This window comes from Gigantopelta aegis, chromosome 4, assembly GCF_016097555.1.
Source record: "Gigantopelta aegis isolate Gae_Host chromosome 4, Gae_host_genome, whole genome shotgun sequence".
In the NCBI taxonomy this organism is placed as follows: domain Eukaryota; kingdom Metazoa; phylum Mollusca; class Gastropoda; order Neomphalida; family Peltospiridae; genus Gigantopelta; species Gigantopelta aegis.
The window spans coordinates 1443786-1469185 of NC_054702.1; the positions used below are offsets into that span (position 1 = coordinate 1443786).

Sequence of the window (25400 nt, forward strand, 5' to 3'; positions counted from 1 at the left end):
GCCAAGACATTAATTTGTAAGTACTCTAATACTGCAGGATGTTAGTATCGTTAGAAGCAAGAGAAAGGTAGGAGACTATATCTTCAGACTGTGATATGGTGGATGGCAGTGATGACTGCTTTAACCACTGTGATATGGTGGATGGCAGTGATGACTGCTTTAACCACTGTGATATGGTGGATGGCAGTGATGACTGCTTTAACCACTGTGATATGGTGGATGGCAGTGATGACTGCTTTAACCACTGATATGGTGGATGGCAGTGATGACTGCTTTAACCACTGTGATATGGTGGATGGCAGTGATGACTGCTTTAACCACTGTGATATGGTGGATGGCAGTGATGACTGCTTTAACCACTGATATGGTGGATGGCAGTGATGACTGCTTTAACCACTGATATGGTGGATGGCAGTGATGACTGCTTTAACCACTGTGATATGGTGGATGGCAGTGATGACTGCTTTAACCACTGTGATATGGTGGATAGCAGTGATGACTGCTTTAACCACTGATATGGTGGATGGCAGTGATGACTGCTTTAACCACTGTGATATGGTGGATGGCAGTGATGACTGCTTTAACCACTGTGATATGGTGGATGGCAGTGATGACTGCTTTAACCACTGATATGGTGGATGGCAGTGATGACTGCTTTAACCACTGTGATATGGTGGATGGCAGTGATGACTGCTTTAACCACTGATATGGTGGATGGCAGTGATGACTGCTTCAACCACTGTGATATGGTGGATGGCAGTGATGACTGCTTTAACCACTGTGATATGGTGGATGGCAGTGATGACTGCTTTAACCACTGTGATATGGTGGATGGCAGTGATGACTGCTTTACCGACTGTGATATGGTGGATGGCAGTGATGACTGCTTTAACCACTGTGATATGGTGGATGGCAGTGATGACTGCTTTAACCACAAATGTGCCTGCTAAAGAACACACTTGGTTTGTTTTAAGATTTAACATAACTGTAATTTATTTAACAACTAAAGGCCATAAAGGCTAAACATTTATATTGGTATATACAACAAATTAATTCTGGCATTTTTGAGATAATGTTACTAGTTATGGATTGTCTTTGATTTGTTCTATGTTTATAGGTTTATATGGAGAAAATACAGTCTGTATACATATTGTATTATTTATATATATCTATTATTTTAGGGAATTTTGGCTGGTAGATGGCAGAGGCACAGAAAGAAAGCATCAAGGTATAATTAGTACTCCAGTGAATTGATAGAGAAGAAACCTGCTACTGTTAGAACACCACAAGATACATGTAGTTCAATGTTCCTGGTAGATTAGCACTTTCCGTTGTTAAAGCTTCAACATTAGCAATATTTTTATTCCCTTACTAGTCCACCCAGAGTGGACTTTTGTGTGTTTTCTCTGTTCGTCTGTCTGTTTGTCTGTCTGTTCGTCTGTCTGTTCGTCTGTCTGTTTGTCTGTCTGTTCGTCTGTCTGTTTGTCTGCCCCACATATTGCTTTCTAGACTTTTCCCCATAATATTCTCACAATATTGAAGCTAAACGTTTGTGTGTTGTTTTATCATGTAGAGTGACTGTGACTTTCATGGTGATTTATTAATGTTTGACACTTACTGTATTGCTTTATCAGTACTTTCGGAATTCTTGTTAAAATCGATCCATAAACTTTTCTAACAAGCAATTCATTGCAATGTATCAATAATATATAACTAATGTGATCATATTTGACAGACCGTTATTGTGTTACTTCTGGTAATCATGTTGACATTCTTAAAACATGTCGACTTTTTCCCCCAGCCTAGATTGTGATATATTTGTTTTTAAATGTAATTCTTCCCTAGCTCTTGAGTACAAGTACTAAAGAAGGTTTTCATAAAAATAATCTGTTGTATGTTATGCATTTTTATGATAACGGTCTTGTTTGTTTGTGTGTTTGTTTGTTTGTGTGTTTGTTTGTTTGTTTGTTTGTTTATTTTCAGCCTGAAGGGTCTTATGCTACACAGAACAAAGAGTGAAGAGGACATAATGAAGTGTGGCTTAGATCACTCCACCCAACTGTGGATCGGAAAAGACTACGTGAACTTCATCTACAAGGACTTTGTTGATCTCCATTCTCCATTTTCTGGTATGAATCTTTATTTGTGTTCATACATTAACCTACTTCTCCCCTCGTATACATCATACATTAATCCCACAAACTTTACCTACAGGAACTGTGTTGATCTCGAATCTCCATTTTCTGGTATGAATCTTTATTTCTGTTCATACATTAACCTACTTCTCCCCTCGTATACATCATACATTAATCCCACAAACTTTACCTACAGGAACTGTGTTGATCTCGAATCTCCATTTTCTGGTATGAATCTTTATTTGTGTTCATACATTAATCTACTTCTCCCCTCATATGCATTACACATTAATCCCACATGGTTCCTCTCTTCAAACAGCCAAAAGGGACGTCCAATTGTGGCCATGTGACTTTTACTTCAGTTTTCTCCCCTTTGTGTTTTCCAAACAGCACCCCTCTAAAAGGGGCCAGCGAGAACAGCAAGAGCATTGGATTTGTAATAATGAATGAATAAATATTTAACGACACTCCACATGAAAACATACATTGGCTATTGGGTGTCAAACAGGATTTGTAATAAAATAACATTTTAAAGTCCCATTCGAATATGATGACTAATTAGTAACCTGCAAAATAAGACACAGCTAGTTTGGCCGTAAAACTCTTGTTTAATTTTTTGGGCAATAGGGCATGGTGGCAATTTGCCAAATGGTCGTTGTTAAACTCGAGTCCTGAAATCATGAGAATACATCACATTCTGTTGGTGATAAAAACATCCCACTGGATACTTGTACTACTGTTACTGTGCTACATCTTTGTTTTGTTAGTAATTTTATACTGGCACAGTGTCATTTTGTATTGCTTGATAATCTTTCCATTTAGTAGCTTGTCTTTGTTAGTTTCATTGTTGCTGTTCAGTTCTTGACTTTTTAAACAGATTTTATTGACCGATCACAATACCCTCGTATGCCATGGCATGACATCGGAACGGTGGTTTATGGGAAGGCAGCCAGTGATGTGGCTCGCCACTTCATAGCTCGCTGGAACTTCACAAAGGTAGTGTTCTCATTGGTTTGTAGCACTACATCACCATGGCAGCATATTGTCACTCTTCTCTCACTTTCTCATCTTACATGTACAATTACATCGGCATCAAAAGTGGGGGAGGGACGGAGGGGTCAAGGTTGGCCCGACTCTAAAACTTCTATATTGGCCTCCCCTCAGACCGGCCTCGGTGATGCAGTGGTTAAGCCTTCGGACTACAGGCTGGTAGGTACAGGGTTCATAGCCCAGTACTGGCTCCAACCCAGTGCAAGTTCTTTAGGGCTCAATGAGTAGGTGTTAGGCCACTACACCATCTTCTCTCTCACTAACCACTAACCAACTAACAACTAACCCACTGTCCTGGACAGACAGCCCAGATAGCTGAGGTGTGTGCCCAGCACAGCGTGCTTGAACCTTAATTGGATATAAGCACAAAAATAAGTTCAAATGAAATGAAATGGCCTCCCCTCAGTTGAAAGGTGAGGTAGTATGTTCCTCCAGTTGCTGGCATCCTTTGACGCCTATGTATTATATATTTAAAATGTTTCATTTGGGTGACTTGTACACTAACTGCACAGTATAACTATATTTTTACCTTGGATCAAACCTAATTGCTGGTGGTGAATATTATGTCATAAAACAATTTCTCAATATCACTTTCACTTGGGCCCTTAATTATGGTTAAACGTGGCCATATCCATGTCCGCACCACTTTCCCACAAGTGGACACATTCATGTAGCTTTAGACCAGTTATGCATAAATTAACTAAACTTGTAGTAAAAAAAAAGACATGTTTTATTTAACGACGCACTCAACACATTTTATTTACGGTTATATGGCATCAGACATATGGTTAAGGACCACACAGATGTTGAGAAAGGAAACCCACTGTCGCCACTTCATGGGCTACTCTTTTTGATTAGCAGCAAGGGATCTTTTATATGCACTATACCACAGACAGGGTAGTACATACCACGGCCTTTGATATACCAGTTGTGGTACACTGGCTTGAACGAGAAATAGCCCAGTGGGCCCATCGACGGGGATCGATCCCACACCGACCACACATCGAGCAAACTTGTAGTAAGCCACATTACAGTGATTACCATAAAACTCCCATTAGTTTCTGCACACATATTTTATGAAACATTTACTGATTTCCATTTTTGAAAACAGTCATGATAGTGGTGCATGTTTAGACTGCTTGCTCCGTTTTTCTTATGAGTCATGGTTTTTTTCAGCTTGAAAAGTGCAAGAAAAATACACGGTACCCACTGTTGATGCCGAAGAATCATGTTTTCTGCACCGTCCCGCAAGCCACAACGAACCTGTTTAAAGTCAAGGCACAGGTCTGTCTATCTTAAAATTATAACCGTCTATTTTTGGTTGTTAAAAGGCAAGATACAGGGTATTACATTTCCAACAATGTTGACATCATATTTTTATTAAAAAGTGCCCTAAAAATAGTGAAAATGCCCCTACAGTGTTTAGTCTACCATACCTAGCCAACATGGTATTTCTAAAAGCAACCACATGATGTAATATAACAATGCTCAATTGGATCTGTTCTTTTATGTTTGTCTTACTTGTGTGAAGCAGACCAATTCCTTCTGTTGGCTGATAAAGACTTTCATTTTCATGAACAATGACAGATAGTGTACCTGGTAAATGTAATTTAGTATCATTAGAAAATTGTAATAAACAACTCGGTCATATTTGTTGTTCTTATGAGAGGTAAAAAAAAAATTAACTACTAGTATTTCTAATTGTTTGATACTTATTAATAACAGAAGAAACAACTGGCATTAATAAAATTGCACTACATAGTACATGCAACTCTTTTAACCATGCAGCCATTTAGCTATGGGTCAACAAAAAACGATACTCATCGTGATTAAGTGACAGTGTTACATTAGTGCTAAATTACATTATGATGGTTTCATTGAGCAACTTAAAGTTATATATACATCAACAATCGGTAGCACATTTTACATGTAGCGTCAGACACAGGTGTAGCCAGGATTAGACCACCCTGTCTCTGTATCACGATATTGAGGTGCCAGTGTGTTGCTTCAAACTCTCAGTTAAGACTTAATTATTATCTATGAATAGGTGTTTCTTAAGTCCTTCACTATTCATCATCAATTGTGTACAATGGAAGTGGGCATTGTTTTCAAAGCAACATCAGTTTCGCAACAAAATCATTGACAAATTGGGCAAAGTAAAGCTTTAAGTGATTTTGTACTTGATATTTAGGGTCAAACTAAGAGGTCTGCTTATCGAAGGAGTCGGCTAATACACAGCAATATACAGTGGTTTAGAATATGCTGAGGAACTGTAAAACAAATATGTCTTTCCTGCCAGATTCTTAGAAGCAGTGGCAGTTGGTCGGCTGGTATCGGAACGACAGAGTCTTCCATCCACGAGGCGTACATCCACTGTATTGAGAGAGCCAAGCACTACGTCTACATCGAAAACCAGTTCTTTATCACCCAGATCGGAGCAAACACCAGCGTCAACAATAAAATCGGAGAAGCTCTCTTCAATCGAATCTTATATTCTCACAAGTAAGTACGTACCGCAAACAACCAAAAGTCATTCTTGATCAAATTTAATTTTTATGCACAATTTACAGTGCTTAGGGTTTTATTCATACTGGGGTTTCATGAATATTATCCTTTAAAAGCAGTCCAGGTTTACTCGTGTTTATTTCATTATGAACAGTAATAATTACTTGGGTGGAAAATATGGGCATTATTTTTATCTTCATTCCAAGGTTTTGTGGGGTTTAAAGTAATAAATCTGCATAAACAAAAGAAAGCACCAAATTTATTAAACATAATTATCACATTTTTAATTTATGAGTAAATGCAGACAAAAGGTGACACTTGCCTAATCGTCTAATAATATTTAATGTTAGATTTTGTGCATGGTCATTTCTCAGTGAGGAATTATGATTTCTATTTCACTCGTTATGTGTGTCTGCTGGGATAATAAATACCTGCATTTACTGTAAATTATTAAAAATATGCAGCTGGTTATGGAAATTTGGCCCAAAATTAATTTTCAGAGTTTGAGCTTTGAGACAGTAGGACCAACAGATAACACATACAGGTACTTTTTAGCTCTGATATTTAGAGAACTGTATTTTTAGACAGTTTATTGAATCAGATATACTTTACACATTTTTTAAACAGAAAAGGAGAGCTATTTAGAGTGTATGTGGTGATGCCTTTATTGCCGGCGTTTGAGGGAGAATTCGGCACGGCGACGGGCACTGCCCTCTCTGCGGTCACTCACTGGAACTATGCCTCCATCTGCAGGGGAGGCAACTCTCTCATTGAAAGATTGGCCCAAGAAGGTATCATTTAGGCTGGCTTCAGAATGAGTTAAGTGCCATCTGTAGAGGACATTATGTAGATCTGCTTTTTTGTGTTCCTCATCATACATGTTAAGAAGAAAATTTTGTAAACAGGCTTCTGGTGGTGGGTGTGGCAAATAAGGGAGTCAAAGTAGGGCCTCCCTCCTAAAAACAGTGTCATCTATTAATAGCACTATTGGGAGAGCAGATAACTGGGAGAACCTTTCAAATGATGATAGAAACATCAAACTTGGCACAGATGATTTCACTGGGGCGTTTGTCAAATCCAATCAATGAACCACGTGAATTTTCAATATGGTGGCCATTTTATAAGATGGCCACCATACTGTCCTACAAATGTTCATTATTGAGATGTTTTTTATGTGTTTAGAAACAGGCTGAACCAAATGTTTTGATGGTGGCAGTGGCAAATATTGGGGGTCAGTGTATGGCAACCTCCCCAAAACATGGGCACCTACCGTATTTTCCCACTTATTACACGCACTGGTGTCTAAACTGCACACCTTGTTTTTAGACCAAGTTCCGACCTTTGTTCGTACATAAACCACACCTTTAAATAAGCCGCAGTTAAAATAAAGCCACAATCTTAATTACAGTTAATTATTGTTTGTATTTAATAATAATAAAGAGATCCATTCTCCCTTAAATTCAGACAATAAATAATTGTTAATTGTGTTGCTTTCAGTTTCATTTAACCTAATGGGAAAGTTTCGTAAACTAAACACCGTTGACAAACCCCGCTATTTTTACGAAAATATGAACAAGAACTTGATAATGCTAATTTTGTAATCTTGCATTAATTTCAAAGAAAAAAAACAAACATGATAATATTTTATTTGTCCCAGTATGATTACAAAGCGTGAACCAAAAAAAAAAAAAGGGCACAAGTGAAAATTACTGGTAGATCTACTCGCTCGATTGCAAAACACGCGTTTCTCTGTGACCTAACTAGCGTGCCGTGTGCAAAAATTACATATTCAAACGAGGTCGGGTCAAGCTGGATATGTGGCAGTGAACTGAAACTAAGCACAGTCCTATCGATCGTTTACAGTTTCGACATTGTTTTATAACTTTTAAACGACGGCCTTTAAAATATATATATATATTTAAGAATTGACCGCAATTATATTTTGGTACATGCAAGTATGAACCGAAAAAACGATGCGCACATTGTATAAGCCCGCGTAGTGGGTCATACAAAAGTGTGCACATCATTTTTTCGGTTCATACTTGCATGAACCAAAAAATAATTGCGGTCAAATCTTATAATTAAATTTATATGCATACTTTATTAATACATAACTGAATTTATTTTGTTTAGCTTTAAATACGCCTGTAGTATTGTTTGTGTAAACTTCATTGATACTTATGTCGCGTAAGAATGCGAACGTTCATTCACTATCATTTGAATCAGGTGATTTTTTTGTAAATGACGTCATTTCCTCTAGCTGCTGTGCATTTTTACGGATCGTTTAGTTATATTGGAAGGAATTGTCCTATTCGTGTTTAGTTTATATTTTATGAAAGTGAACGAAGAGAACGTGTCTAAAATTTATGCTGTTGATGGAACCGTTTAATTTTCGCCAACAGCTGTAGAACATCGCTTACAAGTAAGTTACAGAAGTGAAGTTTCCTACATGATTTCTTTGGCCACCGACCGAGTCTCATGTCATGATTAGCGAAGAGGTTGGGGGTTTTGGGTGGGGTTTTTTTTTTTAAATCTACATGTCTATTCTGCTATAGCATTTTCCATTAATTTATCATATACATGTTTTTTTAGCTTTCACGTGTGTTTTCTTCAAAATATATAAATATGATTGCCAGAATAATGTGGCTTGTTGTACAAAAGTAGTGCGAGTCAGTGGGGGGGGGGGGGGGGGGGGGGTAGTAGGCGTGGCTTAAATTTTTTCGGGTTCATTGAGATATGAACGAAAAAAAGTAAGCACCTCTGGACCAATCAGATTGCCGTCAAGTGTATAGACGCAAAGAAAATTTTATTATATATATATATATATATATGCCAAGAATTATACATGTATAATTACATGTAATATAACGAAATACATTACAACAACGTTATGCTCTGTATAAATTAGCGGGCTAATTAGATTGGAAATGTTGACATTGAATACAAACATTACAGGTACTCCGATTATGTGATTTTAATTCGCAAGCTTCGTACTAAACTTAAATTTTTATATATTAATTACAAAGAGGTTAGAAACAGTGGCATTAAAGATAACAAGAAACTGTTTTGATGTCCTTGTTAAGGTCCGCTTTTGCAGTTGGCCATAAATGGCCATGACATTGTAATTGTATCACGTGACATTGTTTAGGCTGCCACTGGCTTTTTATCTGCAATATCGAACATGCAAGTTGGGTGTGTTTACTACAAAGTATAACAACACTATTTTGTATAATATGAGGAAAGTTACTTCATTTTAGAACATCTCACAAACACATCTGATGCACTACTAACAATAAATGTTACAGAAATCAAACTAAGAAAGTTCGCGAACGAGTCCATTTTTGAAACTGTAAGTATAACAATACACAAGTGATGTATTGTTTCTAGCCTGACTAGACTATTAATAAAGAGCCATTCCATTGTAATACTTCAGTCCCAGTCATTTGGTATGCTATATTATTATTATGAGAATGAAAAAAAAAAGTTTTGGTTTATATGCACAGCGATTACCGTAAAATTCATAAATAAAGCCGCACCATTTTATAACCGCACCTTGCAATTCATAGTAAAAAAGTAGTGGCTTATATGCCAAAAAATACGGTACAAAAAGGACTTTTAACAGAGCAGATAACAGAAATGACCTTTCAAATGGTGATACAAGCATTAAACTTTGCACATATGATCTCTTTGGTCAAATTCAATCAATGAGCAACTTGAAATGTCAATATGGCAGTAATGTTTCAAGATGGCTTCCATTTTTCCCCAACCATTGTCTGTTACTGACATGTATAATAATAACTTTGTCCAATTTTAGCCATCTTGGTGACTTTTTATGCATTAGTATTTAAAAGCTAATTGAAAGTAATTCTAATATTTAAAATACTATCAGAATTAACATTTTTATTCAAAATGGCTGCCATATTCCCAGTAAACATAGTCACAGCTACAATAGAAGAACATAAGCTGGTACCAGTATACCTTGTTCCATAACCAAATCACTTTATCATCAAACACACAGAGATGATCTCCTGCAGAGGAGCTTCAAATCCATTCAATGAGCCACTTGAATTTTCAATATGGTGGTCATTTTTTCAAGATAGCCGTGTCCCGCCAATGTTCATTATTGAGATGTATTTTAATGGAGGTTTTAGATTTTAGTCAGTTAATATTATTTTTATATATACTCTTCAAAAAAAGAAACGCAAAAGGGTACAAATGGGTTATAACTCCGATTTTATGTTTCCTACCGGTTCATGCTTTGTGAATATAAGGTCATTGCATGTCCCAAACACATTCCCACGGTTACATTCGATAAAACGCAGCTACTGTACAATAAAGTTCCAAAATGTGAATATTCGCAAAAACGCAGCCACGTGCAAACCATGTCACCACTGCACGTGCGTTGTCTGCACGTGCAACATGAACACCGACAGTATAAAAGTGCAGGGTGTTCGCTTGCCTGGCTTCTGTATCTGGCCGACAGTTGACAATCCAGGACATGCCACGTCTCAGTGAACCGCAGAGAAACAATGCCATCGGCCGACTAGACGCAGGCGAATCCAGAACGGCCGTTGCCAGGGCATTCCATGTGTCCCCAAGCACCATCTCCAGACTGTGGGACCGTTACCAGCAACATGGATCAACACGTGACCTCCCTAGATCCGGTCGACCACGGGTCACTACCCCCGGGCAGGACCGCTACATCCGGGTACGCCACCTTCGGGAACGATTGACTACTGCCACCTCCACAGCCGCAGCAATACCAGGTTTGCGCAGGATATCCGACCAGACCGTACGGAACCTCCTACGTGAGGTAGGAATTCGTGCCAGACGTCCAGTTCGAGGGTGTCATCTTAACACCACAACACCGTCGACTCCGACTACAGTGGTGCCAGATTCATCGACAATGGCCTCAACTGCGATGGAGACAGGTGTGGTTCAGTGACGAGTCCCGATTTCTGCTCCGACATCATGATGGAAGATGTCGCGTGTATAGGCGTCGTGGTGAACGTTATGCGGGCAAACTGCGTGCAGGAAGTGGACAGATTCGGCGGGGGTAGTGTCATGGTGTGGGCAGCCATCTCACACACTGGCAGAACTGACCTGGTCCACGTGCAGGGCAACCTGAATGCACAGGGCTACATTGACCAGATCCTCCGGCCACACATCGTTCCAGTTATGGCCAACGCCAACGCAGTGTTCCAACATGACAACGCCAGGCCTCACACAGCACGTCTCACAACGGCTTTCCTACAGAACAACAACATTAATGTCCTGGCCATCGATATCACCGGATTTGAACCCAATTGAGCATCTATGGGACGAGTTGGACCGACGCCTCCGACAGCGACAACCACAGCCCCAGACCCTGCCCGAGCTGGCAGCAGCCTTGCAGGCCGAGTGGGCCACCATCCCCCGGGACGTCATCCGTACTCTGGTTGCTTCAATGGGCAGGCGGTGCCAGGCAGTTGTCAACACACGCGGAGGCCACACCCGGTATTGACTCCAGATGACCTTGACCTTGGTGGTGTGTCCTATCACTTACTCACAATGGACTAGAGTGAATTGTGAACAATCCTGCAACATTTGGTAATTATCGGACTCACCATTCAATAATTAAATCAATTCTCCAAATGTTACGACAATGTGGTTTTGCGTTTCTTCTTTTGAAGAGTATATTTAGAAACATGCTGAACCTAACGTCTGATACATAACAAAGGCCACTGACGGTGGGAATCCAAAATGTTGGGGGTCAATGTACGTCAACCTCCCCAAAACATGGTCACGTACTAAATGTCTTTATTTAAACATGCTTTCAGTTACTCTGGACCAGTACTTTGGAATCAGTTACCTAAAGCTATCCGATCATCGCTAAATACTGCTGTTTTTAAATATAGACTCAAGAAATATTTTCTAAAATAATATCATTTGTACATATGTTTATTGCCATATATGTATTTTCTATTTGTTCATAAATGTATGTATTGTAATTCTGTATTGTTTGTACCTGAGGGCCTCAGGGAAGATTAGCTTTTGCTAACTGTGTTACCCTCACTAAATAAAGAATTTATTATTATTATTATTATTATATTATTAAGACTACTGCCAGAGCAGACACCAGAAATGACCTTTCAAATGGTGACACGTGCATGTAACTTTGCACAGTTGATCTCTTTGGGGAGTTCTTCAAATTCAATCAATAGGCAACTGGAAATGCCAGTATGGTGGTAATTTTTCAAGACGGCCGCCATTTTGTACAACCATTGTCCGTTATTGACATGTATAATAATAACTTTGTCCAGTTATAGCCATCTTGGTGATTTTTTATGTACTAATATTTCAAAGCATGTTGAAAGTAATTCTGATATTTACTTGCTAGTCATAGCTTGTATATATGCTTAGTACAGTGATTATCATGTAATTGGCATGAATGACCACACGTAATCCACTTTACATTATATGGATGATATAAAATAAGATGATTATAACGTCTTCATTGATTTCAGTATAGGAACAGATAATATCTGTTGTATGATTGGTAGCAAGTTTCATTTTGGTCTCTTCTTGGAATCTTCCCGTAGATAGAACCAGTATACTTTGGTGTATTTCTGAGGTTTTGTTAACCAATCTTTGGAACAGAATAATGTGTGCTGACTTCATACTCTTTGTTCCGCATTGTACCTCTGATTAGTACCCGTAAATGATCTGAGCCGATCTCTGACTTAGGAACAACGTCTCTACTTATGACAGCAGACCATCACAACCTTCGAAGTGGGCAATTTGCTATTGAACTCATGTTTTCACACTTGGTCAAATACTACTTCCCTGGTAGAATGCATAGCGTTAACAACCAGAGTAAGGTTTGGAACAGGTTAATGTTCATATCTTTCATGTAATTAATTTGTATCCTATTTATCTTAGCGATGCCACATTCATTCATAGTCACCGCATTATGAATGCTTAGAGAAAATGCAACACTCATGGGCAAATAATGTAAATTCTGCAAGTAGCATTCCAGGGGCAGACGTCTTCTTTGTTTTGGGTGAAAGTGTGACTGCTCTTCACAAAACTGTCTGAACACATCGAAATACATTTCTATCCAGAGCATTAGAAATGATTAAATAAACTGAATATCAGAGGTATAGGCATGTATTTGCAAATAGCTAATTAAACAGGATATTGATAAGACATGGGATCGGTTAATGTCTGTGATAAAGTAGAGTGATTTGGTTGCAGAACAAGGTGCACTTGCTTGTGCTCTTAAATTGATATTATAAAGGTGGTAGCTGGTGCCTGTGTTTTGTGGACACATTGCAGCCATTTTGGAAAAGAAGGCATCTTCTAATATTATTATAATTATCAGAAAGAGATTCAGCATAGTTTTAAATAGATAAAAAGACACTGAGATGATAAATGTTTGCCAACTTTATTGATGTTAATAATGGACATTGGTGGAAGATTTCTGTTATCTGCTCTGTCAATAGTCCTTTTAGTAGGTGCCCATGTTTTGGGGAGGTTGCCATACACTGACACCCAATATTTGCCACTCCCACCATCAAAAGCCTTTATTACACATCACACATTAGGTTCAGCATGTTTCTAAACATATAAAGATGAGATAACATTACTAATACCGAAAAACTCCCAGTCATCTGCTCTCCCAATAGTGATATTAGTAGTTGACCCTGTTTTGGGGAGGGGGACCCTACTTTGACCCTCATATTTGCCACACCCACCACCAGAAGCCCATTTACCAAAACCTTTTTGTTAACATATATGACGAGGAATGCAAAAATGCAGGTCTACATAATGTCCTCTTCGGGTGGCACTTAACTCATTCTGAAGCTGGTCAAATTCTTTATTTTGGACAATCATGGAGGTTTTTTTTTTTTTTTTTTTTTTTTTTTTTTTTTTAGGTGGGAGTTATATAGTCTTTCAGAATGAGATATTTTAAAGTGACTTATATAAGAGGGAAATAGCAAATTGAGAATGAGATATTCATGTTACACTTGTATTTAGAAGTAATATTCTTGGACATTTTTCTATTTATGTATTGGCTATATGGAAAATCAGATAAACTCATTCATTGAAGGTGAAGATGGGGACACATTTCTAGTTTATTTTGTTTGAGCTGTTTAAAAGCTAGTTAACTATATCCAAAAAGTGTATAGTTTTGTTTTACTATTGTTTTTTTCATTGTTTAAAACTGTCAAGTATATTATTGCATTTGGAAATGTTTTAAATATATGCTTAAGAATACAGGATTTTAAAATTTCATTACAGTGCCTGACCCTATGAAATACGTGATATTCTGTGGACTACGAACTCATTCAGAACTTGCTGGAAAACCGGTAAACTTTGGTCGTTTTAGTTGTATTTTATCTTCATTCACTAGCCAAAAAAACCTTAGTTTTAAATGTGCTGAGGTATCTTTAAACAAATACTCCTTTTGTGAAATCCATATGGTTTGGGTGCATTAGAAAAAATGTTCAATTGGGGGTTAAAAGGGGTCAGATACACATATATAGACGGAACCACATACCAGTTCTTTTGCCATGTTATTTATTGCATGAGTGCGCAGGAATATTATATTAAATGGTATAAATCTTGTGCACTATAAATGAGTGCAATAAATGACATGGCAAAACAAGTGGTATATGGTTCTGTATTTATTACATACAACCTTTCTATATTATGATTAATAAAACTTTGATTTAGGAGATAACCATATGGAGTTTTTAGATTTGCAGGTGTTATTGTCTATTTGATCCCGCAAATGTCATTTTTAACCGAAGGCGTTAGCCTGAGGTCAAAAATGAAACATTTGCGGGCATCAAATAGACAATAACACCCGCAAATCTAAAAACTCCATATGGTTATGTCCATTGTAAACTGAATCGTTTTTCTACAGAACTAACTGTATATTTGGCATTTCTTGAAAAAAATACCTGGCTACAATTTAACTGTAGACCCTTGAATCGTCAACTTCGCCTGTTCTAATTGCTAATGACGTCACTTTCTAATGAAGTCATTAGCTTTCCGAGTGGTTGAATGTTGGCTGAGCATCCTAGCTAGGAATATAAGACTCCATCATATGGGGTCATGTAAGATAGAATAAGTACACCCGAGGTGGTGAAAAATTTGGACCTGAGACGAGGCTTGCCGAGTCCCATGGTGAAAATTTTCACCACCGAGGGTGTACTTTTTTTTATCCCTCATGACCATATATGATGGAGTCTTTTTCTCTCATTCATTCGGTAAATAAACCATTATTTTACACCAACAGACAAAGATGGCTGAACAAGTAACTTTTTTATTTGACCATCTTATCATAAATAAACTACACTATCGTATTTACCGTGTTTGTTTCGTGTGTTAAATAAAATTTAACACTACAAATTAACAAGATAGCTTTCAAAATGAAGGTTTTAATAACAAAATATTAATTTAAAACTGTGTCTAATGACCTCACGTCACCACCTCACATTAATATGACATCATATATTACCAACGACGTCATGTTAAACGCAAGCACGTAATATCCCATGTAGGATAGAAATTTCTTACATGGCTTTCTTTCATGAGATAGCTCTGTTCCATATACCTGAGGATGAGAGAAAATGACATCATTCCTAGTTATTAGGGACATGATGCCATTCAGGTGAATACATACCATGCATGCGAGATTTTGTATCACACATATGTTCAATAAAATATATTTCAGAAATGTCTTTATTACTGAAGTAAGATTAAATGGGTATGTAATAATATGGGAGATGGAATGCTTGGATATTTCTTTTCTTAATTGTAGATAATCTTGGGTGTATTCTTTCTGGTGCCTTTCTTTCACATGGGGTTGGTTGCAGCTCAGGGGTAGGAAGACTACCTGGGCTGTATAATTATATTCTTTCTTCTGCCTTTCTTTCACATGGGGTTGGTTGCAGCTCATGGGTAGGAAGACTGCCTGGGGTGTATAATTATATTCTTTCTGGTGCCTTTCTTTCACATGGGGTTGGTTGCAGCTCAGGGGTAGGAAGACTGCCTGGGGTGTATACTTATATTCTTTCTGGTGCCTTTCTTTCACATGGGGTTGGTTGCAGCTCAGGAGTAGGAAGACTGCCTGGGGTGTATAATTATATTCTTTCTGCTGCCTTTCTTTCACATGGGGTTGGTTGCAGCTCAGGGGTAGGAAGACTGCCTGGGGTGTATAATTATATTCTTTCTGGTGCCTTTCTTTCACATGGGGTTGGTTGCAGCTCAGGGGTAGGAAGACTGCCTGGGGTGTATACTTATATTCTTTCTGGTGCCTTTCTTTCACATGGGGTTGGTTGCAGCTCAGGGGTAGGAAGACTGCCTGGGGTGTATACTTATATTCTTTCTGGTGCCTTTCTTTCACATGGGGTTGGTTGCAGCTCAGGGGTAGGAAGACTGCCTGGGGTGTATAATTATATTCGTTCTGCTGCCTTTCTTTCACATGGGGTTGGTTGCAGCTCGGGTAGGAAGACTGCCTGGGCTATACTTATATTCTTTCTGGTGCCTTTCTTTCACATGGGGTTGGTTGCAGCTCAGGGGTAGGAAGGACTACCTGGGCTGTATAATTATATTCTTTCTGGTGCCTTTCTTTCACATGGGGTTGGTTGCAGCTCAGGGGTAGGAAGACTGCCTGGGGTGTATAATTATATTCTTTCTGGTGCCTTTCTTTCACATGGGGTTGGTTGCAGCTCAGGGGTAGGAAGACTGCCTGGGCTGTATAATTATATTCGTTCTGCTGCCTTTCTTTCACATGGGGTTGGTTGCAGCTCATGGGTAGGAAGACTGCCTGGGGTGTATACTTATATTCTTTCTGGTGCCTTTCTTTCACATGGGGTTGGTTGCAGCTCAGGGGTAGGAAGACTGCCTGGGGTGTATACTTATATTCTTTCTGGTGCCTTTCTTTCACATGGGGTTGGTTGCAGCTCAGGGGTAGGAAGACTGCCTGGGGTGTATAATTATATTCGTTCTGCTGCCTTTCTTTCACATGGGGTTGGTTGCAGCTCGGGTAGGAAGACTGCCTGGGCTGTATACTTATATTCTTTCTGGTGCCTTTCTTTCACATGGGGTTGGTTGCAGCTCAGGGGTAGGAAGACTACCTGGGCTGTATAATTATATTCTTTCTGGTGCCTTTCTTTCACATGGGGTTGGTTGCAGCTCAGGGGTAGGAAGACTGCCTGGGCTGTATACTTATATTCTTTCTGGTGCCTTTCTTTCACATGGGGTTGGTTGCAGCTCAGGGGTAGGAAGACTGCCTGGGCTGTATAATTATATTCTCTTTCTGCTGCCTTTCTTTCACATGGGGTTGGTTGCAGCTCATGGGTAGGAAGACTGCCTGGGGTGTATACTGATATTCTTTCTGGTGACTTTCTTTCACATGGGGTTGGTTGCAGCTCATGGGTAGGAAGACTGCCTGGGGTGTATACTTATATTCTTTCTGGTGCCTTTCTTTCACATGGGGTTGGTTGCAGCTCAGGGGTAGGAAGACTGCCTGGGCTGTATACTTATATTCTTTCTGGTGCCTTTCTTTCACATGGGGTTGGTTGCAGCTCAGGGGTAGGAAGACTGCCTGGGCTGTATAATTATATTCTTTCTGGTGCCTTTCTTTCACATGGGGTTGGTTGCAGCTCAGGGGTAGGAAGACTGCCTGGGGTGTATACTTATATTCTTTCTGGTGCCTTTCTTTCACATGGGGTTGGTTGCAGCTCATGGGTAGGAAGACTGCCTGGGCTGTATACTTATATTCTTTCTGGTGCCTTTCTTTCACATGGGGTTGGTTGCAGCTCAGGGGTAGGAAGACTGCCTGGGATGTATAATTATATTCTTTCTGCTGCCTTTCTTTCACATGGGGTTGGTTGCAGCTCAGGGGTAGGAAGACTGCCTGGGGTGTATACTTATATTCTTTCTGGTGCCTTTCTTTCACATGGGGTTGGTTGCAGCTCAGGGGTAGGAAGACTGCCTGGGCTGTATAATTATATTCTTTCTGCTGCCTTTCTTTCACATGGGGTTGGTTGCAGCTCATGGGTAGGAAGACTGCCTGGGGTGTATACTGATATTCTTTCTGGTGACTTTCTTTCACATGGGGTTGGTTGCAGCTCATGGGTAGGAAGACTGCCTGGGGTGTATACTTATATTCTTTCTGGTGCCTTTCTTTTACATGGGGTTGGTTGCAGCTCAGGGGTAGGAAGACTGCCTGGGCTGTATACTTATATTCTTTCTGGTGCCTTTCTTTCACATGGGGTTGGTTGCAGCTCAGGGGTAGGAAGACTGCCTGGGCTGTATAATTATATTCTTCTGGTGCCTTTCTTTCACATGGGGTTGGTTGCAGCTCAGGGGTAGGAAGACTGCCTGGGGTGTATAATTATATTCTTTCTGGTGCCTTTCTTTCACATGGGGTTGGTTGCAGCTCAGGGGTAGGAAGACTGCCTGGGCTGTATAATTATATTCTTTCTTCTGCCTTTCTTTCACATGGGGTTGGTTGCAGCTCAGGGGTATGCCTGGGGTGTATACTTATATTCTTTCTGGTGCCTTTCTTTCACATGGGGTTGGTTGCAGCTCATGGGTAGGAAGACTGCCTGGGCTGTATACTTATATTCTTTCTGGTGCCTTTCTTTCACATGGGGTTGGTTGCAGCTCAGGGGTAGGAAGACTGCCTGGGATGTATAATTATATTCTTTCTGCTGCCTTTCTTTCACATGGGGTTGGTTGCAGCTCAGGGGTAGGAAGACTGCCTGGGGTGCACTGGGTCACGGGATCTATCACCCTCAGTGGACGTGTTTGTTTTCTCAGTTGCAATCAGTGTTCCACAACTGATACATCAAAAGCCATGGTGTGTACTGTCCTGTTTATGGGAAAGTGCAAATAAAAGATCTTTTGCTGCTAAATACATAGGCCATGTAGTAACAGCAGGTTTATTCTCTTTCAACAAAGTATCAAAACAGCCATGATGTATGTAGCCAAGAAATATTGAAAATGTGCTGAGGTGTCATTAAACTTTTCTCTCTTTATTACCCAAGCACACTGATTACTACACCTTGTGACACCTATCATTTTACTGCTTCCCTCATACTCGTGAAAAAGGCTGTAGTATCATGTATATAGATGAAATGTCTTCTTTTAACTTTTATTTTGAAATAGATGGTTTTTAGATTAAAGACATTTGGTTTTAATCTTTCTACATACACAACAAGATGTTGTTAAAATAACATTCCTTTCCTTTGTTAGAACACCGAGTTGATCTTTGTACACAACAAGATGTCATTAAACTAACATTCCTTTCCTTTGTCAGTTGACAGAGTTGATCTTTGTACACAACAAGATGTCATTAAACTAACATTCCTTTCCTTTGTTAGATCACAGAGTTGATCTACATTCACAACAAGATGTTGATAAACTAACATTCCTTTCCTTTATTAGATCACAGAGTTGATCTACATACACAAGATGTTGTTAAACTAACATTCCTTTCCTTTATTAGATCAATGAGTTGATCTACGTATACAACAAGATGTTGTTAAACTAACATTCCTTTCCTTTGTTAGGTCACTGAGTTGATCTACATATACAACAAGATGTCATTAAACTAACATTCCTTTCCTTTATTAGATCACTGAGTTGATCTACGTTCACAGCAAGATGTTGTTAAACTAGCATTCCTTTACTTTATTAGATCACTGAGTTGATCTACGTACACAACAAGATGTTGTTAAACTAAAATTCCTTTCCTTTATTAGGTCACTGAGTTGATCTATGTTCACAGCAAGATGTTGTTAAACTAACATTCCTTTCCTTTGTTAGATCACTGAGTTGATCTACATACACAACAAGATGTTGTTAAACTAAAATTCCTTTCCTTTATTAGGTCACTGAGTTGATCTATGTTCACAGCAAGATGTTGTTAAACTAACATTCCTTTCCTCTATTAGATCACTGAGTTGATCTACGTACACAACAAGATGTTGTTAAACTAACATTCCTTTCCTTTGTTAGGTCACTGAGTTGATCTATGTTCACAGCAAGATGATGATCGTGGATGATGACTCGGTGATCATCGGCTCGGCTAACATTAACGACCGCAGTTTGCTGGGCAAGCGAGACAGTGAAATTGCCATCCTTGTCGAAGACCGGCCTGACAACAAGTTTCTAGTAAGGTTCAACGGGAGAGTTCACATGGCGGGAAAATTCGCTTCTTCTCTCAGGCAAACCATTTTCAGGTACATTATCCATGTCATTCATTTTCCCTGGACTTCAGTATTTCACAAATGTTTTTAAAAGCCAAAAGCTGCTGGGATGAAAATCTGACTTTTCCAGTAATACCTTTTCTCAGTTTGACAACCTCACTTATACTGTTACGGATAGGTGACCACTTTGAAAGAAAGAAATGTTTTATTTAACGACGCACTCAACACATTGTATTTACAGTTATATGGTGTCAGACATATGGTTAAGGACCACACAGATATTGAGAGAGGAAACCCGCTGTCGCCACTTCATGGGCTACTCTTTTCGATTAGCATCAGGGGATCTTTTATATGCACCATCCCACAGACAGGGTAGCACATACCACAGTCTTTGATATACCAGTCGTGGTGCACTGGCTGGAATGAGAAATAGCCCAATGAGCCCATTGACAGGGATCGATCCCACACCGAGCGCGCATCGAGCGACCGCTGTACCACTGGGCTACGTCTCGCCCTGTGACCACTTTGAATGCAGTGAGTATGTCTAACTGACAAACAACTCCACTGTTACTCGAGGCATGGAATAGTTGAACATAAACAGTCATGTAGACTCGTAGGCCCGCTTTCCATTGTAACCCATTCCACACACATTTTTTCAAGCTTGTTTTCCATTCTAGCACATTCCTCGCATGTTTTATTATGCTTGTTTTCCATTGTAGCGCATTCCGCGCACGTTTTATTATGCTTGTTTTCTATTGTAGCACATTCCTCGCACGTTTTATCATGCTTGTTTTCCATTGTAGATTCCGCGCACGTTTTATCATGCTTGGTTTCCATTGTAGATTCCGCACACATTTTAACGTGCTTGGTTTCCACTGTAGTGCATTCCGTGCACGTTTTATCGTGCTTGCTTTCCATTGTAGCGGATTCCTCGCACGTTCTATCAAGCTTGTTTTCCATTGTAGCGCATTCCTCGCACGTTCTATCAAGCTTGTTTTCCATTGTAGCGCATTCCTCATATGTTCTATCATGCTTGTTTTCCATTGTAGCGGATTCCTCGCATGTTCTATCACGCTTGTTTTCCATTGTAGCGGATTCCTCGCACGTTTTATCATGCTTGTTTTCCATTGTAGCGGATTCCTCGCACGTTTTATCATGCTTGTTTTCCATTGTAGCGCATTCCTTATACGTTTTATCATGCTTGTTTTCCATTGTAGCGCATTCCTCGCACGTTTTATTATGCTTGTTTTCCATTGTAGCGCATTCCTCGCACATTTTATCATGCTTATTTTTCATTGTAGCGCATTCCGTGCACGTTTTATTGTGCTTGTTTTCCATTTTAGCGCATTCCTCACACGTTTTATCATGCTTGTTTTCCATTGTAGTGCATTCCTCATACGTTTTATCATGCTTGTTTTCCATTGTAGCGCATTCCTCATACATTTTATCATGCTTGTTTTCCATTGTAGCGGATTCCTCGCACGTTCTATCAAGCTTGTTTTCCATTGTAGTGCATTCCTCGCACGTTTTATCATGCTTGTTTCCCATTGTATCGCATTCCTCACACGTTTTATCATGCTTGTTTTCCATTGTAGCGGATTCCTCGCACGTTCTATCATGCTTGTTTTCCATTGTAGTGGATTCCTTGCACGTTCTATCAAGCTTGTTTTCCATTGTAGCGCATTCCTCGCACGTTCTATCAAGCTTGTTTTCCATTGTAGCGCATTCCTCATACGTTCTATCATGCTTGTTTTCCATTGTAGCGGATTCCTCGCACGTTCTATCAAGCTTGTTTTCCATTGTAGCGGATTCCTCGCACATTTTATCATGCTTGTTTTCCATTGTAGCGGATTCCTCGCACGTTTTATCATGCTTGTTTTCCATTGTAGCGCATTCCTTATACGTTTTATCATGCTTGTTTTCCATTGTAGCGCATTCCTCGCACGTTTTATTATGCTTGTTTTCCATTGTAGGGCATTCCTCGCACATTTTATCATGCTTATTTTTCATTGTAGTGCATTCCGTGCATGTTTTATTGTGCTTGTTTTCCATTTTAGCGCATTCCTCGCACGTTTTATCATGCTTGTTTTCCATTGTAGTGCATTCCTCGCATGTTTTATCATGCTTGTTTTCCATTGTAGTGCATTCCTCGCACATTTTATCATGCTTATTTTCCATTGTAGCGCATTCCGTGCACGTTTTATTGTGCTTGTTTTCCATTGTAGCGCATTCCTCGCACGTTTTATCATGCTTGTTTTCCATTTTAGCGCATTCCTCGCACGTTTTATCATGCTTGTTTTCCATTTTAGCGCATTCCTCGCACATTTTATCATGCTTGTTTTCCATTGTAGTGCATTCCTCGCACGTTTTATTATGCTTGTTTTCCATTGTACCGCATTCTGCGCACGTTTTATCATGCTTGTTTTCCATTGTAGCGCATTCCTCGCACGTTTTATCATGCTTGTTTTCCATTGTAGTGCATTCCTCGCACATTCTATCATGCTTCTTTCCATTGTAGCGCATTCCTCGCACGTTCTATCATGCTTGTTTTCCACTGTAGCGCATTCCTCGCACGTTCTATCATGCTTGTTTTCCACTGTAGCGCATTCCACGCACGTTCTATCATGCTTGTTTTCCACTGTAGTGCATTCCTCGCACGTTCTATCATGCTTGTTTTCCACTGTAGCGCATTCCTCGCACGTTTTATCATGCTTGTTTTTTCCACTGTAGTGCATTCCTCGCACATTCTATCATGCTTGTTTTCCATTTTAGCGCATTCCTCGCACGTTTTATCATGCTTATTTTCCACTGTAGCGCATTCCTCGCACGTTTTATCATGCTTGTTTTCCACTGTAGCGCATTCCTCGCACGTTTTATCATGCTTGTTTTTTCCACTGTAGCGCATTCCTCGCACGTTTTATCATGCTTGTTTTTTCCACTGTAGCGCATTCCTCACACGTTTTATCATGCTTGTTTTTTCCACTAGTGCATTCCTCGCATGTTTTATCATGCTTGTTTTCCATTGTAGCGCATTCCTCGCACGTTTTATCATGCTTATTTTCCAATGTAACGCATTCTGCACACGTTTTATCATGCTTGTTTTCCATTGTAGCGCATTCCTCGCACGTTTTATCATGCTTGTTTTCCATTGTAGTGCATTCCTCGCACGTTTTATCATGCTTGTTTTCCATTGTAGTGCATTCCTCGCACGTTTTATCATGCTTATTTTCCAGTGTAACGCATTCTGCGCACGTTTTATCATGCTTGTTTTCCATTGTACATTCCGTGCATTTTTATTATGCTTGTTTTCCATTGTAGCGCATTCAGCACACATTTTATCATGCTTGTTTTCGTGTGCGGAAATATGCTTTTCCATATCTGCATTTTCCCAAGCGGATTACAATACAAAACTTGACGTTGTCCACATGTGCTTTTAAGCCAAAAATAAATACTTCACGTTACGACGTCACTGCACTGAAAAACTTGCATGAGGAAGAACTGCTCATCGATTGACTTTTTTCAACGCATATCAGTGTCTGAATCACTGAACCACCGACACCAGTGTCTTGACAACTAAACCACTGACACCTGTCTCTTGACCACTAAACCACTGACGTCAGTGTCTTGACCACTAAACCACTGACGTCAGTGTCTTGACCACTAAACCACTGACGTCAGTGTCTTGACCACTAAACCACTGACGTCAGTGTCTTGACCACTAAACCACTGATGTCAGTGTCTTGACCACTAAACCACTGACGTCAGTGTCTTGATCACTAAACACCACTGACACTTTTGTCTGGACCACTAAACTACTGACACCAGTGTCTTGACCACTAAACCACTGGCATCAGTGTCTTGACCACTAAACCACTGGCACCAGTGTCTTGACCACTAAACCACTGGCACCAGTGTCTTGACCACTAAACCACTGACACCAGTGTCTTGATCACTAAACCACTGACACCTGTGTCTGGACCACTAAACCACCGACACCAGTGTCTCGACCACTAAACCACCGACACCAGTGTCTCGACCACTAAACCACTGGCGCCAGTGTCTTGATCACTAAACCACTGACGTCAGTGTCTTGACCACTAAACCACTGACGTCAGTGTCTTGACCACTAAACCACTGACGTCAGTGTCTTGATCACTAAACCACTGACGTCAGTGTCTTGACCACTAAACCACTGACATCAGTCTCTTGATCACTAAACACCACTGACACCAATGTCCTGACCACTAAACCAATGGCACCAGTGTCTTGACCACTAAACCACTGACATCAGTGTCTTGATCACTAAACACCACTGACACCAGTGTCTTGACCACTAAATCACTGACATCAGTCTCTTGATCACTAAACACCACTGACACCAATGTCCTGACCACTAAACCAATGGCACCAGTGTCTTGACCACTAAACCATTGACATCAGTGTCTTGATCACTAAATCACTGACACCTGTGTCTGGACCACTAAACCACTGACACCTGTGTCCTGACCACTAAACCACTGACACCAGTGTCTTGACCACTAAACCACTGACACCAGTGTCTTGACCACTAAACCACTGACACCAGTGTCTTGACCACTAAACCACTGGCACCAGTGTCTTGACCACTAAACCACTGGCACCAGTGTCTTGACCACTAAACCACTGACACCAGTGTCTTGACCACTAAACCACTGACACCAGTGTCTTGATCACTAAACCACTGACACCAGTGTCTTGATCACTAAACCACTGACACCAGTGTCTTGATCACTAAACCACTGACACCAGTGTCTTGATCACTAAACCACTGACATCAGTGTCTGGATCACTAAACCACTGACACCTGTGTCTGGACCACTAAACCACTGACACCAGTGTCTCGACCACTAAACCACTGACACCTGTGTCTGGACCACTAAACCACTGACACCAGTGTCTTGACCACTAAACCACTGACACCAGTGTCTTGACCACTAAACCACTGACACCTGTGTCCTGACCACTAAACCACTGACACCTGTGTCTGGACCACTAAACCACTGACACCAGTGTCTCGACCACTAAACCACTGACACCTGTGTCTGGACCACTAAACCACTGACACCAGTGTCTCGACCACTAAACCACTGACACCTGTGTCTCGACCACTAAACCACCGACACCAGTGTCTTGACCATTGAACCATTGTCTTGATCACTAAACCACTGACACCAGTGTCTTGACCATTGAACCATTGTCTTGATCACTAAACCACTGACACCTGTGTCTGGACCACTAAACCACTGACACCAGTGTCTCGACCACTAAACACCACTGACACCTGTGTCTTGACCACTAAACCACTGACACCAGTGTCTTGACCACTAAACCACTGACACCAGTGTCTTGACCACTAAACACCACTGACACCAGTGTCCTGACCACTAAACCACTGACACCTGTGTCTTGACCATTGAACCATTGTCTTGATCACTAAACCACTGACACCTGTGTCTTGACC

The 25400-nt window shown here is 40.1% G+C and overlaps 1 protein-coding gene across 3 annotated transcripts in view; it reads left to right on the forward strand.

Annotated features, from left to right (window-relative positions):
* LOC121372449 (phospholipase D1-like) overlaps positions 1–25400 on the forward strand; it is a 110936-nt gene that overhangs the window by 76581 nt on the left and 8955 nt on the right. For 2 of the 3 annotated variants that reach the window (XM_041498754.1, XM_041498755.1), the window contains exons 15-22: positions 1182–1228; positions 1984–2129; positions 3013–3131; positions 4362–4469; positions 5485–5687; positions 6318–6481; positions 13974–14041; positions 19710–19933. In XM_041498754.1, coding sequence (XP_041354688.1) covers positions 1182–1228; positions 1984–2129; positions 3013–3131; positions 4362–4469; positions 5485–5687; positions 6318–6481; positions 13974–14041; positions 19710–19933 — 1079 coding nt within the window. Of the gene's footprint in view, positions 1–1181; positions 1229–1983; positions 2130–3012; positions 3132–4361; positions 4470–5484; positions 5692–6317; positions 6482–13973; positions 14042–19709; positions 19934–25400 lie in introns of those variants that run through there. The other variant, XM_041498757.1, reaches the window with a different exon arrangement.